We start from the raw sequence: 17,608 nt of genomic DNA, 5'->3' as shown, positions 1-17,608 counted from the left end.
TAATGGCCGCCTTAATGACGCTCCTGAACGGAGCCTGGACTCACGTCACTCCTCTGCAGCTGGTTGACTTTGGCCTGCAACATGATGGGGTGGTCGTCGATGGCCGTGAAGGGGATGGTGTCCGGGTGCTGCCTGTACTTTTTCTACAGAGGACGAGCAGAGAACAGCATGAGAACCAACCGTTGAGACAGAAGGAGAATCCACACAGACGGCTGGAAGCTGGGGATGCTCCAGGTATCAGCGCTGACACCGGGATCTGCAGATACGCGTCATTTTTTAACATTTACTTTACAATTGAAGTTCTCACAATCCCACGGACTCCAGGGTCTGCTATCAATGCATCTGATCAGTCATCAGGAAGGTTTTCATGTTTCTGATTTAGTCCATTTCATTGATTGTGAACCAACTGTGGTATTTCTATTTAATGCCAGTTTCGTTTTGTGTTTGAAGTTTTGGAAAATTAAAGTTATTACTTTTGTCACATCCAGTGTTTACGTGGTTTTCAGTTTCCAAAACCATCGTTCTTTAAGTACGGGTGAATATCGGCCGTGACCCTGGAAGGTCCCTGACGGACGTCTCTACCTCGTTCAGGATCTCCGCCGCTCTCTTGGCCTTCTCCACCTCCATGGAGCCGAAGGTGACCCAGGGCGTGCCCTTGGTGGAGGCGTTGTACTCTGACTTGTACTCGTTCTGTGGGGGGAAGCAGAGAGGCGGGGAAAGTGGATGAGAGTGGCGTCTGGACCGGCGGGGGAGGGGCGGCTCGGCGCTCGGCTCACGTCGCTCTGGATGAGGTTGGCCTTCTTGGCCAGGTCGAGCAGCACCGAGTCGGGCGGCAGGAAGAAGTTGGTGCTGACGCTGCGGTAGCCCGCCATGCTGGCGATGGCCTGCGACTTCTTGGCCAGGCTGACGGACATCATGTCCAGCGGCGAGTGGTACTTCGTCTTGATCTTCTCGTAGTCCTTCTTGTATTCGCGCTGTGGACAGACGTGGCGGTCAGACCTCCTCCTCTCAGGCTGAACACAGCTAAACTCCACTTCCTTACTTCGCTCTGGATTTTGGCCACATGGACGGAGTGCAGAATCTTGGGGTCGTCCTCGATGCTGAGGGCTCCGACCATCTGGCCCTTGTTCTTCTCGTACTCCTTTTTGTATTTTACCTGCGGAGACGAACAGTCGGCCGTCAGAAGACACGAAGCCGGCGAGGAAAACTCATACGCTGCCGCCGACTCACATCGCTGGCGATGTTGGTGTGAGCCCGGGCGGCCAGGATGGGGATGGCGTCGCCTCGGATCTCAAACTTCTTGGCTTTCGATTTCTCCCAGTCGTACTTGTAGCAGTTCTGAGGAGAGAGCGCATGTCCGATTCAATCCCGACAACTTCTGAGGTTCACAGCGAATGGGAGGAGTTACTCACTTCACTGAGGTTGAAAGCGTTGACTCGGGACTGGACGAAGAAGGGGTAGTCTGGGGGGAGGCTGTACTTGACCTTTGACTCTTCATACTTGGCTTTGTAATTCAACTGCGAAAGAGAAAATGAGGAGAAGCTCGTGCCGCTTTTCAACAAAGCTTTTGGTATATTGGAGAAGCAATTATGATGATAAAAGGAGTAAACAGGAGAGACATGAACACATGAAGCAGTGAATCAGCACTGTGTTTCATTCTGAGGGTTTTCAGAAAATCATGCCGAAATAAAAAAAGAAATTTGCATTCAAAACGGCTCTCATCTCCAGGCTAAAGATAACTGATTAAATAAATATAAAATAAACTGGGTTAAACAGTCTGCATATGTTGCTAAAAAATGGGGAAAAACAGTAAAAAAAAATATAAAGGAGTGATAAAAATTGCAAGTGCAGTCCTGTTTTTTAAAGAAAAGGATGAAGAGAGCGAAAGAAAAAAGGGGAAAGAAAATGTAACGTAACAGCCTCATCCAGGCGACCTGCTCTCTCACTTCCTGACACTGGAGGGCAGTAGTGTGCCGGCTGGAGCTGAGAGCCCCCCCCCCCCCCCCCCCCCCCCACTGGGTTTATCTGGGCCAAGAGAAGCTCGTTTCTATTTATACTCCAGAGAACCGGCTCTCCAGTTTTCCATGGCGCCCGCAGAGACAGCTGGGCTGCTCGGTTCCAGGAGATCCTCGGCACTAAAGTCTGGTTCCACCCGGGGAGAACGCTCAGGCGGCCCTCGCCATACGTACGTCGCTCAGCTGCTGGGCGTTGATGGCGGCCTGGACCTGGACCGGCGAGTCCGTCACCTGAGTGAATTTGACGGTTCCCGGATGCTGCCGGTAAACTTTCTGCAGAGGGAAGAGAGACGTCAGAGAGGGAGTAGCACGCCGATCCGCCCGCCGCTCGGACCCGCGCTCGTCACTCACATCTTTACACTTCTCCAGGTTCTTGGTGGCTTCGTACTCGGCCGTGATGGTTTGAGGGAAGAAGCAGGGGTCTTGATGTCCTCGTACTCGGCTTTATATAATTGCTGTGAAGCAGAGAAAAGTGATATTAAAGTCCAGGGACGATGCAGACGCGTCACTCAGAGGATTTTCCTGGAGGAGGGGAACTAAATGACCTCGTTCTTCATCTCCTCGACCTTCTGGCAGTGAAGCATGTAGAGGTCATCATAGCTGCCGATGTAGTGACCTTTGACCTCATTGTCATACTTGTCTTTGTAGTGGGCCTGAGGTGAAGCCAGAGCAGAGGGAGAGTTAGACAGAGGCGGGTGTGTGTGTGTGTGTGTGTGTGTGTGTGTGTGTGTGTGTGTGTGTGTTGTGTGTGTGTGTGTGTGTGTGTGTGTGTGTGTGTGTGTTTGTGTGTGTGTGTGTGATGTGTGTGTGTGCGTGCGTACGTCGGTGAACTGCTTGAGCACGGGAGTCCATCTGGAACTTGGGCGTGTCGCAGTAGTTGATGCTGAAGCCCCGGGACTTCTCGTAGTTGGCCTTATAGACTTTCTGAAACGGGGAGCAGGAAGCAGTGTGTGAGCGTGAAGCCGGGCGGAACCCGGACAGACCCGGGTCAACCCGCCGCCTCTCCGGCCGTCACCCAGCTAGAAGGAGCTCAGCTGTCTGCTGACCCCCCTCTGGGGAGGGGGGTCTGAATGTTATGATCTATCTTTTAAACCCCAGAAGTTCATGAATATTCATGAAAACATCACTTTTCTGCTAAAAACACCTTTTCAGCCGGACGCAAGCACCGTCTGGGATCAGGACGAAAACCACGACTGTGGCAGCTTCTCCTAAGAAACAAGACTCTTCATCTCTTCACAGATTTGTTCTTTACTCGATAAGTTGTGGAATGTGGTAAATTAGCTCTGTTTTACATTTTAGCAGCACATTTTATAACATTTAAGTTACAGTTTTGTTTTAAAAGTAGGGTTTGAATATGACTGGACGACACTCGACTCTAAGTTTTCTACATCTAAATACTTCAACAATTCAAGAATAAGCTACAATTTTACGATTGTGACTTTATATATAAATCCATGTGGAAAGTTGTGCCATTAATAGAATATTTTATGAATATTTGTTTATTTGTTTAGTTCCGCTGGCTTCGAACACACTTCACTGACTGTCCTTTATAATCCTGCTGCTGTGTCCTCTTCAGTACTACTGTATGATCTAATATTACCTGTTACTCTGTGAAAAAACACAGATATATGTGTCTCTCAGTGCATGTGATCAAACACCGTATCAGTTCATGCAGAGTTTGCATGTTCTTCCTGTGCATGCGGGGCTTTCCTTCAGCTGGAAACTAACTTTTGTCATTTGGATTGTCCGGAATGACGGATTCTTTCCATGGTTTATGACGTCCATCTGTGTTTTTCATGATTTTTATGTTTTATTGTCGGGCAGCGGCTTCGTCTGTTCGTGGTTGTGACAGAAAACTGTTTTCTCCAAACCGAGACGCTCGTCCGTCCTGTGCTCGGCGCCTCGGCGGACTCACATCGCTGAGGATGGTGCCGGCGTATCGGAGCTGCGTCAGCAGGGGGTTCTCGGTGGCGGGCAGCGTGTTGTAGTCGCACTGGGCTTTGTTTTTCTCGTACTCCTTCTTGTATTGGACCTGCAGGGGAGAACAGAGCAGACGCGTCGACGTGCGGCTCGGACGGGATTCGATCGGAGGCGTCTCTCCGAGCGGAGCGCCGCTCGCCGCCGTGTCGCTGCACACGGAACGGTGCGGTGACAGTCAGGCTCAGTCACGCTGTGTGTGTGTGTGTGTGTGTGTGTCTGCGTCAGAGGGTTGACTCACACTCCACTCTGAGACCAGGTCAGCTTCCTGCCGTGGCTTCCACATGAGATCGGACCTATAAACACACTCCGATGCCTCTATGTGTGTGTGTGTGTGTGTGTTTCTGTGTGAGTGTGTGTGCTCACCTCACTGGCAGCAATGCGAGCCTTCTTGTTGGTTTCATAAACGGGCGTGTCCGTCTGCATGAAGTAGATTTGGTCTTTGGTGTCCTCGAACTCCTGGGTGTATTTCCTCTGAAAGCAGAAGCGAGGACGGTTAGACGCCGCGGCACACGGACCCCCTGCCGTGATGGACTGGCCGCCGCGCTCCTACTTGGCTGAGGTTCTCCATCGCCACTCTGGCGGTGGCCACGTCGAAGTAGGGCGTCTCGCACCACTGACCCTTCACGTTCTCATTGTAGTCTTTCTTGTACTTCAGCTGTGGGGAACAAACGGAAATTCACATCAGATCACTTTAAAACAGAGCGATATCTGTTCTGTTAACAACTAAAACAACACATTTCAAAAGAGTTTCTCCATTTCTTTTCATATTTTAGCCAAAAATACACTGTAGAGTCAGCGGTGGTGAGATGACTGAAGGTCACTGATGCTTGATTCTTACCGGCTACAAGGAGAAATTTACCACAACTGCCTCAAAATGTATAAACGCTGCGCTGACTGGTCTCAACACACTGAGGGAAAAACACGTCAGCAGATGACAGAAGGATGGACGGATCGACCGGAAGATGGTCGCAGGCATGGAAGGAGGTAAGGTAAACGCAGGCATGGATGGCTGGATGGATGCATGGATGGCTGGACAGAGGGATGAATGGATGCACCAATGGATGATGGATGGATAATGGACAGATGGATGGATGGATGATGGACAGATGGATGATGGATGGATGGATGGATGATGGATGGACGGATGGATGGACAGATGGATGGATGGATGGATGGACAGATGGATGGATGGATGAGGGACAGATGGATGATGGATGGATGGATGGATGATGGATGGACGGATGGATGGACAGATGGATGGATGGATGGATGGACAGATGGATGGATGATGGATGGACAGATGGATGGACGGATGGATGAGGATGGATGGATGATGGATGACAGATGGATGGACGGATGGATGGATGATGGATGGATGGATGGATGGATGGATGGACAGATGGATGGATGATGGATGGACGGATGGATGGATGATGGATGGACAGATGGATGGATGGATGGATGGATGGATGGATGGATGGATGGATGATGGATGGACAGATGGATGGATGATGGATGGACGGATGGATGGATGATGGATGGACGGATGGATGGATGATGGATGGATGATGGATGATGGATGGACGGATGGATGGATGATGGATGGATGGATGGATGGATGGATGATGGATGGACAGATGGATGGATGATGGATGGATGGATGATGGATGGACAGATGCATGATGGATGGACTGATGGATGATGGACAGATGGATGGATGATGGATGGATGATGGATGGATGATGGACAGATGGATGGATGGATGATGGACGGTTAACGTGTGCGCAGTGACCCCCGGAGGTCATGACCTCCGGCTGGGCGGAGTGTGGATGGGTTGTTGGACGTACGTCGCTGCGCTGCTCGTCGGCCCTCCTGGCCAGCTCCACCTCGGGGGGGTCGGCCAGAGACGTGTACTTGGCCTTGCGATGATCGTGACCTTTCTTGTAGATGACCTGCGGGGTCACACACAGCGCCAGCCACAATTCATCAGTGATTTTAATTCAACGGGACGAGCTGAATTAACCAAACGGGAAGAACAAAGAAACAGCTGACGTGAAGAGGAGCAGCAGGGCGGTGATCTTAATGTTTCGGCTGATCAGAAAACAGTGAAATCGTGAGACGGGACTGGAGTGAGCTTACATCGCTGAGGACCTCCTGAGCCTTGGCCACCCTGCGCAGCTCCGGACTGTCGCTGTAGGGGTAGAACATGGTCTTCTCCTCGTCCCAGACCTCCGTGTACAGTTTCTGAACAGCGGATGAACGAGTGAAGTGAAACGCCTCGCCGGCGCTGCTCGGTGTCTACGGGCGGGAAGCAAGGCCTACCTTGCTGTAGTTAGCAGCGTTCTTCACAGCCAGAACCAGCTCGGGGGCATCAGGGGGCAGCAGGTATCTGTCTTAGTCTCCTCCCACTTCTGCTTATACAGAACCTGAGAGAGAGAGACGAGAGAGAGAGCCGAGCTGGTAAAGACAGACAGCTCCGTCAAGCCTTCACCCTCTCACGTTGGGTGGCTTCCCGCCGCTCACCTTGCTGATCAGATCAGACACGTGCTTGACGTGGGCGATCTCTTTGGCCTCGCCGTCGTACAGGCTGGTCGTCCGAGCCTTATTGCCCTCCATGCGGTATTTAACCTGACGGGGACAGTTTGACACTGAGTTTCACATCGCCACATGAAAAGCAGTGGGACCGATGACTTCCTGTTCCTGGATCGAGCTTTTCAGTGGTGTTACAGTGAGATCCATACTGTTTATTCAGGTTTGGCTTCGATAGATTTTGCTCTGTGACTCCAGAGCCTTGGATGAGGACTGGTCCTCTGAGTAGTTTGACATTTCATTAGTTTATCAAAAGCAGAATAAACTTTACTAAAGTTGTGTCTGAGTCTCAGAACTGAGCAACATTTCGACCGTTTCTTACATTTATTCAAACAGTGTGGCTCTGCTGAGGCCTGCTGGAGTTTGGAGCGTGAGTGTTTCCACCACAGAGGGAGGAAGTGTTTCCACGGCGGGCGGTGGGGAAGTGTTTCCTCCCGAGGAGGAAGTGCTTCCACTGCGGGGAAGAGCTCACCTCACTCAGCTGCTCCTGGGCCTTCTTGATGCGGACCATCTCCGGGGTTGTCGATGACCACGGCAGGAGACTTTCCCTTGGACAGGGTCGTACGCCTGACGGTACTTGTTCTGCCAAAGATCATTAAAAACTAACATGTTTTATTTAGATCAAGATCTGGTCGCCATAAGACGGCATTTAACACAGAGAGAGGTCGGCGCTGGCAGGGAGTAGAACATTTCACTGGTTGAGCAGGAGAAAGAGGGAAACTGGGCCTGTGGGCCAGCTCCACCTTCATTCTGATGCTTTAGCAACAGTTCGGAGGGTTTTACACTTTCAGAAGGTGCGTGCAAGTGACAAGAAAGAAAGAAAGAATGGAGGCAAATGGAGGCAGAAGCAGAAATTTTCAATATAATCTTGTTTTAGGAAAGAAATAAATTTGATTAAAATGAGGGAAAATGTAAATGAATTAACTGCACTGTGAGGTGAAACCATGATGTCGCCAGCTAAAGTGTCGTCAGCAACATATGGAAGATGATCACATGAAACCACATGAGGTGCACAGGAGGTGCAGCGGTAGAGAAGAAGACAGAGCAGGTTCCATAAACTCACGTGGCTGAACTGCTCCAGCATCTTCTGGCTGTGGGCCAGGTACGGGGTCATGAACTTGGACGTGTCCACCTTGACCTTCTTCCTGACCTTCCTGGTGGGCAAGCCCGGCTGAGCGGGAGCAGAAACAGAGGAAGACGATCAGCCGTGGCGTACAGAGAGCAGCGGAGGCAGGAAACACCAGGGGGAACTAGCACTGACGGGAGAACCGTCCCAGACCACTTTACCCACAATGCAATGCGCCGATGAACTCATGACCAGTTGTCAGCGTGAAGCGCTTCGCCCACTACGCTACTCACTCACCTTCCAGGAGAGGAGCCCCGGTTAGTGTACTGAAGGAGGAAGTGAGTTCATGAGGTGAAGGCATGCTGGGCGACGGCGGTGACGGACGGCGCGTCTCGGACAGCAGCGGCGGGTCAAACACTCCGAACCCTGCATGCAGCGTTACCCACACCTTCACACCGGGGTTAGGGAGCCGCTCCGTGAAGAACCAGAGCACCGATAACAGAACCGAGGAGAACAGGCTGAGGCGTGAAGCCGCCCGCCGAGGCCAGACCACCCACACAGCCCCGTACAGACATGCAGGCGAGCAGAGCGGCCCTGCCTTTACCTGGGAGCCCTGAGTGCTGTGAGAGCTGTACTCAGTCACAGTCGTCGTCCGTACCGGTAATCTCCTCATAATACTACAAGTACAGGGCACACACTCTGCGTTTGCAACACTTCCACAAGTCATGGGAGAAACAGCACAGTGCTTGGGATTGAGGGTGATTTTTTCCTACAGCTCTGGGTGGCGTTATGCTCCTGCCTGGTTAACCTAGGATTCACTGCATCGCATCAGACGCATTAAGAGAAACCGACTCTCCTTCCTTTCTCGGGTTCAAACTGAAAGACGAGACAGGAGGACGCGATCGGGACAGAAGACGAACAAACCCCCGATCTATAAACGCCAGCCTCTCATATTACAATAAATCCATCCTCACCGGCGCCTTGTTGCTGTTATCAGTTGCTACAGCACACAGACAGCAACACAACCTGTTTGGACAGCTTGGTAATCTCCAGGCTGTTCACACTCGGCTCTCGTGGGCAGAAAACCGTCGCTTCAAACTAATCTCCAAAACCTCGTTTCTCACTTTCCTCCCAGAGAATCTGTCCGTGCAGGTAGTTCAGGAAAAGCCTTCATCCAGTACTCACAAATAAAAACACTATTTCTCTCACTTGCTTTTTTGTTTTTTTTTGCAGGAAGCTGTCTTGACTCCCGTCCTGTCTTGCTCCCCCATAATCATTCTACTGTTTTGAATCATATCATCACATCTGTATCGAATCTTGTTTTCTCTCCCTGCATCACTTCATATCAGAAATGTCTCTTACTTTAATTCATTGTTTCACGTCCTGAGAATTGTCTTTGAGGTAACTGTGCGTGGCGCAGACCCGTATCATCTCATTTCCCTCGGTAACGATGGCTGGGTTTGAATGTTTAGATGCCTTTAACAGTTAAATGACCTTTAATAGCTCAACAGTTCAGACATTCCTTGATACATTTACCATTATTACACATAAAGTCAAACATTTAAATATATAGATTTTTTTTTTTTATTTTTTCTTTTGTCATCTTAACTTAGAATTCATGAAAATCTAAAATATTGGAATATTTAAAACGCAGGCTTTCAGTTAAAACAAGCTGTAAACTCTTTATATACGACAGGTGCAGGAATCATGAAACTCCTGTATTTATGAACATGTAAACTGTGTGAACAGCTCGGTTTTCCTGCTTCGTTAAAAATAAATCTAAAACATTTACAGTCACATCAGGTGGAAGGTTAAGAGTCACATTCTGAACAAACCTAAAAGTAAAACACTGTTGGCTTGACGGGTCATTTTGACCACGTTTGATCTCAGTAACAGCTTCTTCCAGGAACTTCAGCAACTTCTAGGATTAAACACTATCCTTTTAACTCATACTGAGTTTGATTTGATCCTGCCATATTCCTCATCGCCTCTTTGCGCTTCGCAGAGCTGACAGAAAGAAACATCTCAATCATTCTGATCAACATTCGTAAGAGGCTTCAGTATCTGGATCTATCAGACAGGAGAGAACCATAGGCGTGACTGAGACCCTGGTCTGGCTGGATTCTCCTCCCAGCGGCGCATTCCAGCACGGAGAGGTGGAAATGCTGGAAGCCATCAGAGTGTGACGGGACAGCCACTCCTACCTCTCCTCCCTCTCTCTTACCTCCATCTCTCGGCCAATGTGCTGCAACTGGCCCATTTCTAAATTTGTCTGCATGCCAGACGGGGGAAGTCTTCACTGCTCCTCCTAATGACCCCGGAGGTTCAGGCATCCTTCACGTTAAGAGGAACAACACTCTCGTCCAGAATTATTTATAGTGTGAAACGCTTTCAAACTGAAGTCGAGACTGGAACCAGCAGAAAACACTCCTGTCCGTCCTGATGTGTGTGTTCTCTATGTTTCTCCCCATTCTGTAGATTAAATAACAAGCCGTCTTACCTCTCATTGAAAATAATGAAATAATTTTTCTCCTCAGTACAGATGAAGCAGCAGTGAAATCAGAGCGTATGAGGTCCGATCTGCCCAAATGAGTTCTGTCTTACGGCTGTGTGAAATACTGCGTATCTTATACAGGAGTGAAATGATGAGAAGCGCATGGACCGCTGAGGACCGTCATTCCAACTCCCCTGTCAAACACCCGCAACCATTCAGTTTAAGCAAATACAAGGCTGACTTTAATCCCATTTCACCAGGAAATATGGGATTAAGTTCGAGCCTTCTGCTTTTCACTCTTCCATCCGACACTGACACGGAGACCTTGAGCAAGGCAGCATTTAAACAACAGAGATCAAATACAACTCCAGACTCTCTCCAGAACACGTCATCTTTCTGAAATGTGAGAGTACCACAGAAAAGACAGAAAACCGATGGTTCAGGCAGGCACACCGTCGGCTTGTGACTGTAGTTCAGACTTTATACGATAAAGTGGAAAATCTGCGATCGACGCCGGTCAGCGGTGAAGAGCAGAGCAGACCAGATCAGCAGATGACAAACACTCAAATTACTGCAATTAACTCAGATTTTCAGTGGAAACCTAACAGTTTCACCACGTATTCAACTTTAAACAAACTGCAGTCATCATTTAAAATTCATTTTCAACTTTCTGTAGTCAAACAGAAAGGTTCTGCTGTAATTGATGCTATTTCAGCGATATTTTACTGTTTGTCGTGGATAAGAGCTGTGAAATTAGATATTTTTATACAGGGAATATAAGTCTGTATATATGTAGTACTGGTGTAATAATTGCACCAGAGGCCATTTCTTTATTTTACAACTATCTCCACACAAACAGGACGTTCCAGTTGCAGTGACTGCTGAAGCCACTGAGGAGGTGGAGGTGGTCCCAGGCGGTCTACCTGACAGAGGATCCAGCAGCAGTGGACTGGCCAGTTCCATGAACTGCTGACTGGAAGGGTATCGTCACTGCAGGAACTATTCATAGGGCCGGTCGTACCGGGCCGCAGAACCAGAACCCTGCCGAACCCACCCGACGGGATCGAAACCGCGGCTCAGGCCGGAGTTACAGGACGGCCACGTCGCTGGCTTACAGAGAGGAAGTGGAGAGATGGACACTTACCTCCTCGATAATCTCCTCCTCCTCCTCCAGTCATATTCGTCTTCTACCTCGGCCATTCCGGGACAGTTTTAGAAGTTCTGCACAAACACAGATACATTATTGGCATTTGACATGAACAAGGTTTATCTTTCTATGCGGCCTGGTGAGGTTTATAATGCTCTGCGAATAGATCAGGTCCCGGCGTGACGCCGCCGATGGAGCGGCTTAGCGCAGGGATCCAAGGACGACTGTAGCGGGATATTTTAGGATGCGTTCAGACATACCCGCTGCACCCGGTCACCTCATTTAAAAGAGACCGGATACACAGCGAGCGCATGCTGGAAGCAGAACTCAGCAAGGCGCTGCCCGTCCTACCAGCAGGGGACAGGCGGCGGGCGAGCATCTCAAGGTGGCTCCAGCAGAGGCGAAACGGCGTGAAACACCTTACAAAACCACACAGGAAGGTGAGATGTGAGCGCATCACCCTGCCTTTCAGTGTGAGAGGAGGGCAAGCCCCCCCCCCACCCCCCCCACCCCACTGCCACAGGGCGGCTCGGGGCGGCGGGGGCCTCCTGGCTGAAGGCTGGCGACAGCTGCCCAACAGCGCTCCAGATATTTGACATGTAAGCCAATGCCGCAGCTGATTGGTGGACTGGGTTTAGCCGAAGGAGCTGCCATGCCTTCTGAGGCTGCAGGTTAAATATAGGACGGCGTGCTACTACCTTTTTTTAGCACCTGATTGCCCTCTCTTTATGAAATAAAACATCATTTTTATCACTGAAAAGCAGGAAAGGGCGGAGCGCAGCGGAAAAGCCAGACGGGACGGCGAGGCGCGGGTCAGGGGGCTGACGGAGCTTCAGGTACATCAGTGGCAGCCCCGGGGCCCGGTCCTGGTCCTGCTGGGTCTTGCCGTTCTGGTTTGGATACTCCGTTAGTGCTGCAGCAGAGTCTTCAAACTCCTAATTCCTCAGTCGTTCCTCATCCTGGACGCAGACGGCGGGCAGCAGCTGGCGGCCGGGCAGCGGCGGCCGACCGGAACCATGGACGTCCCAGCAGACGGAAAGCCAGGCAGGGGGGGGTGGGGGCAGAAAACTGCGACATTTCTGGGTTTCTATCCCGGTCCTTTCTTACCAGTTATGATAAGTTAATGTCTACCAAGCCGCCAAAGACTCCCCCAGCTTCCCCTCCAGAGAAACGCTGGGCGACAGCACACAGCTGAGGCTCCTACCCAGGTTATCATGTGGCGGCCGCAGCCAATCACAGGCCGGCGCTCTCAGGTTTCAGCATCTAATATACCTAAGTGATCCGTCAGGAAGAGCACCTGTTGAGACCAAAGCATCAGCGGGTACAGTTATGAGGAAGGCAGAGGGGCACGAGAGTGGCCGGAGCCCCGCCACCCTGGAGGACGAGGGCCGGCTCGAGGTGCGGCCCGACCTGCTGAGGTCATCCGTCAGCTGACCCCGAGCCGCCGACCTCCGGGCAGGAATCAGGTCAGCGCTGAAGAGAAGACAACAGGCCGGCGGCGAGCGGCTGTGGAACGAACAGCTGCTCGGCTGCGATCAACCGCAGACGACCTCTGGAATCAGGACAGGCTGCAAACAAACAACCAGTCAGAGAAATGAAGACGGACGAGTCCTGACTGGACGCTCCTCACATCTAACGAGTTCCGCCTCATCCTGGACGCCCTCCGTCTGTCCGTCTCAGACCTTTACTGTCTGCCTGCCTCCGCTCATTCTCACAGAAAATAAAATAAAACTTTCAAATCTACAGCCAGAAGGATTCTGGCTATCACAGATTTCTAAATTGTCTGGATGTAACGCTGACTCAGTGACGGCGAACTGCTTCGTAACTGCTTCAGTCTCACATCAAAGCTCCTTTATTCTCACATTTTGGATTTTTGGAGATTAAACAGCTGAGTTCATTGAATGTTTCATTGATTTCATCATGGAGTTCAACTCCCAGCCAACAGATTTAACTTTAATTGAATAACTGAATTGTCCGGGCCGTGAGGCTTTCTGTCTGCGCGCTACGATTTCCACCGTAGCAGGAAGGTGTTTGAGCTTCTGGCGGCTCTGGAACTGCCTGCAGGCCACATCTAAAGGTTTCACAGCTGTGCAGACGGCTTGTGTTCAGTCTCAGACCAGCAGGTGAAAATCCTCCAGGTTAAATCGAGCTTTCCAGCCGGGTTGCTTTGGGACAGTCTGCCAGAGGAAAAGACTGCAAAGACGAGGGGTGTCAACAACCAATGGATTTGGCAATGCGGGGAATGCACGATTCAGCATCGATGCGGCAACGTGACGTAATCGATTATGTCGCTGTTTATTTGGCCTCGAGGGGACAATAAAGTTGTGAAGTTTCAATTACTTCCGGCGGTATTTCTGGAGGCAACGTAGCTACATGCTAAGCGGCCACGCGCTAGTTAGCACCAACAGGATGGCTGAGGCAGAGGGAGGTGATCACGAAAGACTGGTAATTAAAAACCGCACCCAAAACTTGGAAAGCGGACATCTGGGCACATTTCGGATTCTACGAAGTTAATGGGAAAGTAGACAAGACGTATGCAGTGTGTAAACCTGCCACACTCAAATCAAGCACGTTGGCAACACAGCTAACTTCAAGAACCATGTTGATCGTTGGCATCCTGAGTTGGCTTCAACAACAACAACACAAAAAGTCGACACATCCCAGCCAAGAATTGACGAGTCGCTAATATCAACGTTGCCACACAACTCCGAGAGAGCAAAGAGGATTACACGATCGGTGGCATGCTTCATAGCGAAGGGTTTACGACTATATTCTGTTGTGGAAAATGCAGGTTTTCACCACATGCTTAAAACAATTGAGCCCCGATATAAACTACCAACAAGAGCTACCTTCACTGATTCTGAGCTTCCTGCACCGTGTAAAGAAACCAAAGCAAAGGTAATGGGATGCATGTGTAAAGCCAGTCGTGTAGCAGGTACAACTGATGCCTGGACTTCAGTCGCAACAGAGTCCTATGTAACTATCACGGCACATTATATTACCGAGGACTGGCAAATTGCGTCGCATGTGCTCCAGACGAGAGCAGTTTATGAGAGCCACGCTGCTGCTCATATGGCGAGGCTACTCTTGGATGTTGTGGAAGAATGGCAGCTAACCGATAAAAGTGTTGTGTTGGAGACGGACAACGCCGCTAATATGTTAAGTGCTGCTGAAATTGGGAAATTCCCACATGTCAAATGCTTTGTGCATACGTTGAACCTCGTGGCGCAGCGGGCGCTGAAGTTGCCGACGGTCTCCAGGCTGCTGGGCAGAGTCCGACGTATCTCAGCATACTTCCACCGCAGCACAAAGGCAAAGCACCTGTTTGAAGAAAACCAGCGACTTGTTCTTAAACTGACACGTCCACTGAAACTGATGACTGACGTTGTCACAAGGTGGAATAGTGCTCACGACATGATGGAGAGCTTCTGCAAGCTGCAGTGCATGCCACCCTGCTGTGGCCTGGCCTCAGTGGAGAAGAAGGTGACATCGTCACTCTCAGCAGAGCAGATCTGGCTAATGTGGAGGAAGCAGTGAAGACATTAAAACCACTGAAGGATGCCACTGTTTTTATGTCAGAGGAGAGCAGTCCGACAGTCAGCCTCACTGCACCAGTATATGCCCAACTCCTCCAGAGCACGTCAGACACTATTGGAGACCAACCACTGATCCGTGGTGTGAAGAATGCCATCAAAACAGATCTACAGTATAACAGTGGGGCAGAGAAGAAGATCCTTCACACATCCTCTGCCCTGGATCCTCGCTTTAAGGGGTTACCTTTCCTGACAGAGGAGGAGAGATTGGATGTCTACGCAGGAGTGTCTTCAGAGGCTGCATCTCTGGAGGTAATTTTAATTTCTACTTGTAAAACGTATAGAATAAATTTAAATTAAATTGTAATAATAACAATGTAATGTTAAGTAAGTAGCTACACAGTCAGTAAAATGTTAAGACTGAGAAAAAATAGTTATCTGTTGTGATGTGAGCTGCAGCATTGGCTGAAAAAGTGCCAACCGCTGTTTTTTTGCTCTATTTATTTTGTTCAAACACAGTATGTTCTGAATGCGTTGCCTCTATTCCAGCTGTTCTGTTTTTTTGGAGACTCTACGTTTCTGAGGCGCTCGATGACGGAAACTGGGCTGCTGGTTCTTTCTGGATTGTTTTCCAGCATCTTAACAATAAAACACAGCTTTGTGGTTTCAAACTGTTTGCGGTTGTCTCAACAAATTCTGCGAATGATAAATCCGACAGCATAATCTAATCCCTCTAACGGAAATAATCTTAAAAAATCATAACTAGATTCATTCGCATCCCTGATAAAAAATAATAATAATAATAATAATAATAACTTTACATGAGAGGTTTGTACCATTTCTTAATCAGGCATCAGAGAACTAAACGTGAGGCTGTCAAAGCACTTTGTAAACTCTGTGGCCCCGTTTACGTGGATGTTTTTTCAATCCGATTGAAAACAATGGTGTTAAACGCCTGTGTAACCATGGACGGCAGACAAAGCGATCCAGATCAATCCTGGTTCTCCAGGGCCCTGGTGAAGCGGATTATACGTCCTGTGACATGAGCACAAAGTCTCTCTCAGAACTTTCAGGTCTCTGTCTCTGCAGCAGCAGTCCTCAGAGCCCAGCAGAGACAGTTCATCTGCTGGATATCTGCTCAAAAAATGTTCCTACGTCTCCATGATACGCTGCTGAAAGAGCGAGCGCTCCCCCGGCCGGAGCACCGTCCTGCCGAGCAGCAGGTCTCGGGGCTCCGCTTCGCCTGCCGATGTTTCAGATTAAGTGGTGTCCGTGTTAACTTGTGACCAACAGAAAACCGACTGAAACTTGTAGACATTCTAGTGAACGTCGGTTTTCTACAGTGACAGTAAATTTATAAGTTTAGATTCTTTTGTGAGTCTTATTTTAACATCCGCTGTTTCCAGCTTGTGTTTAGGGCTGTCACTTTAATGCATTAATTATACTGAAAATTAACACATTAAAAAAATGAATCTAAGATTAATTATGGCACACTTGAGTGGCAATTCAATGTGAATAGAGTTGTTGACTTATTTAGAGGCATGTTATACTTGTAGTATTCATTCTGAATTACTGTATTGAGTTAGCTTTAGTGTTCATTTTGAATTTAGTTTGCTTCAGTGGCGATTTCAGACTCAGCCTTATTTTATTTCAGAAATTTTTTAATCTATAATCGTACTGCATTTTTTGATTAGTGCACCAGGTCTAACTGGTTTGCTGGAATGTACTTAAACTTTTTCTTGTTTTGATTTTCTTCAATGAAACACACTGAAAGTGTTATTTGAGTTGCCTGATTGGGCTCAGAGTTTATTCTGGACGAGACGTCCGGACTGAGCTTCATTCATCATCGATAAAAATGTGGATTTTAAATCTTCTCTTCTCGGTGTTTTCATGTGATGAGCCATGCACTACAATTCTGCAACATCCAAGAATTCGAATTCTTCACTTGGGGACCTAAAGCAGATATGAGATTAGAATGTGATTAATAATATTAATTAATTACAAATCCTGTAATTAATTAGATTAATTTTTTGATCGCATGACGGCACCAGTTTACACAGAAAAGTGTCACTTGTTAACACGGGAGCCAGTTAATCCATAACACCGGCTGGGCGGTCCCTGGTCGTCTGCCTCGGAGCTCTTTGAACAAACTGGCTGCTGAGCGATCTGCCTCCATCTCTCCTCTCTTAAGGTTTTTATTAAAGTGTTTCTCAGCCACCGTGCAGTTCTTCTGCTTGTTTCTGACTGTCCTACTTCCTGTTTCCTGTCACGTCATCATCATCACGAGGGAACGCATGCGCAGAAGAAATAATCCTCCATTTAATCCGATCCGCTGGCATGCTCTGCTATATGAGATACAGAGCGGATTACTGATCGGGGTAGACGACCTCGAACATTCAGATCCAAATTACAATCAGCTCCCAGTGAGGAATCCACTCATACCCCGTTCCCACTGCAGCTAGCGGGTCGACCCGTGTTTTCAACCCGCTAACAATCGGCTTCTAGACTCCTCTCCCTCTGCCTGCTGACCCGGGTCTAACTTTTCGGCCAGTGGGAAAGGGGCTTCAGTGTTTATATGACACATTTACAATCCGCTTCGCCTACAGTCACATTACAGTCCCATCAGGCCCGTCTCCTCCGTCCAGCCCCCAGTGGAGGCTCTGCTGGTCCCTGGTTCTTCAGGTCCGTCTCCTCCGTCCAGCCCCCAGTGGAGGCTCTGCTGGTCCCTGGTTCTTCGGGTTCTTCAGTCACTCCACTGACCAATTCAATGTTGTGTGAAACAGT

At 49.2% G+C, this 17,608-nt stretch overlaps 1 protein-coding gene across 1 annotated transcript in view; it reads right to left on the bottom strand.

Moving 5' to 3' along the window:
• Positions 1-8,323, bottom strand: part of neb (nebulin) — a 69,960-nt gene extending 61,637 nt beyond the window's left edge. The window contains 24 exon segments of the mRNA XM_030112127.1: positions 45-143; positions 583-690; positions 777-974; positions 1,043-1,156; positions 1,231-1,338; positions 1,413-1,517; positions 2,190-2,288; positions 2,367-2,437; positions 2,440-2,470; positions 2,561-2,668; positions 2,837-2,854; positions 2,856-2,939; positions 3,931-4,047; positions 4,359-4,466; positions 4,546-4,650; positions 5,843-5,947; positions 6,135-6,239; positions 6,318-6,391; positions 6,394-6,421; positions 6,519-6,623; positions 7,057-7,125; positions 7,128-7,166; positions 7,648-7,755; positions 8,255-8,323. Coding sequence (XP_029967987.1) covers positions 45-143; positions 583-690; positions 777-974; positions 1,043-1,156; positions 1,231-1,338; positions 1,413-1,517; positions 2,190-2,288; positions 2,367-2,437; positions 2,440-2,470; positions 2,561-2,668; positions 2,837-2,854; positions 2,856-2,939; positions 3,931-4,047; positions 4,359-4,466; positions 4,546-4,650; positions 5,843-5,947; positions 6,135-6,239; positions 6,318-6,391; positions 6,394-6,421; positions 6,519-6,623; positions 7,057-7,125; positions 7,128-7,166; positions 7,648-7,755; positions 8,255-8,323 — 2,175 coding nt within the window.
• Between the last annotated feature and the right edge of the window lie 9,285 nt (positions 8,324-17,608).

Source organism: Salarias fasciatus, chromosome 16, assembly GCF_902148845.1.
Source record: "Salarias fasciatus chromosome 16, fSalaFa1.1, whole genome shotgun sequence".
NCBI lineage: Eukaryota > Metazoa > Chordata > Actinopteri > Blenniiformes > Blenniidae > Salarias > Salarias fasciatus.
This window is presented reverse-complemented; position numbering and strand designations above follow the sequence as displayed.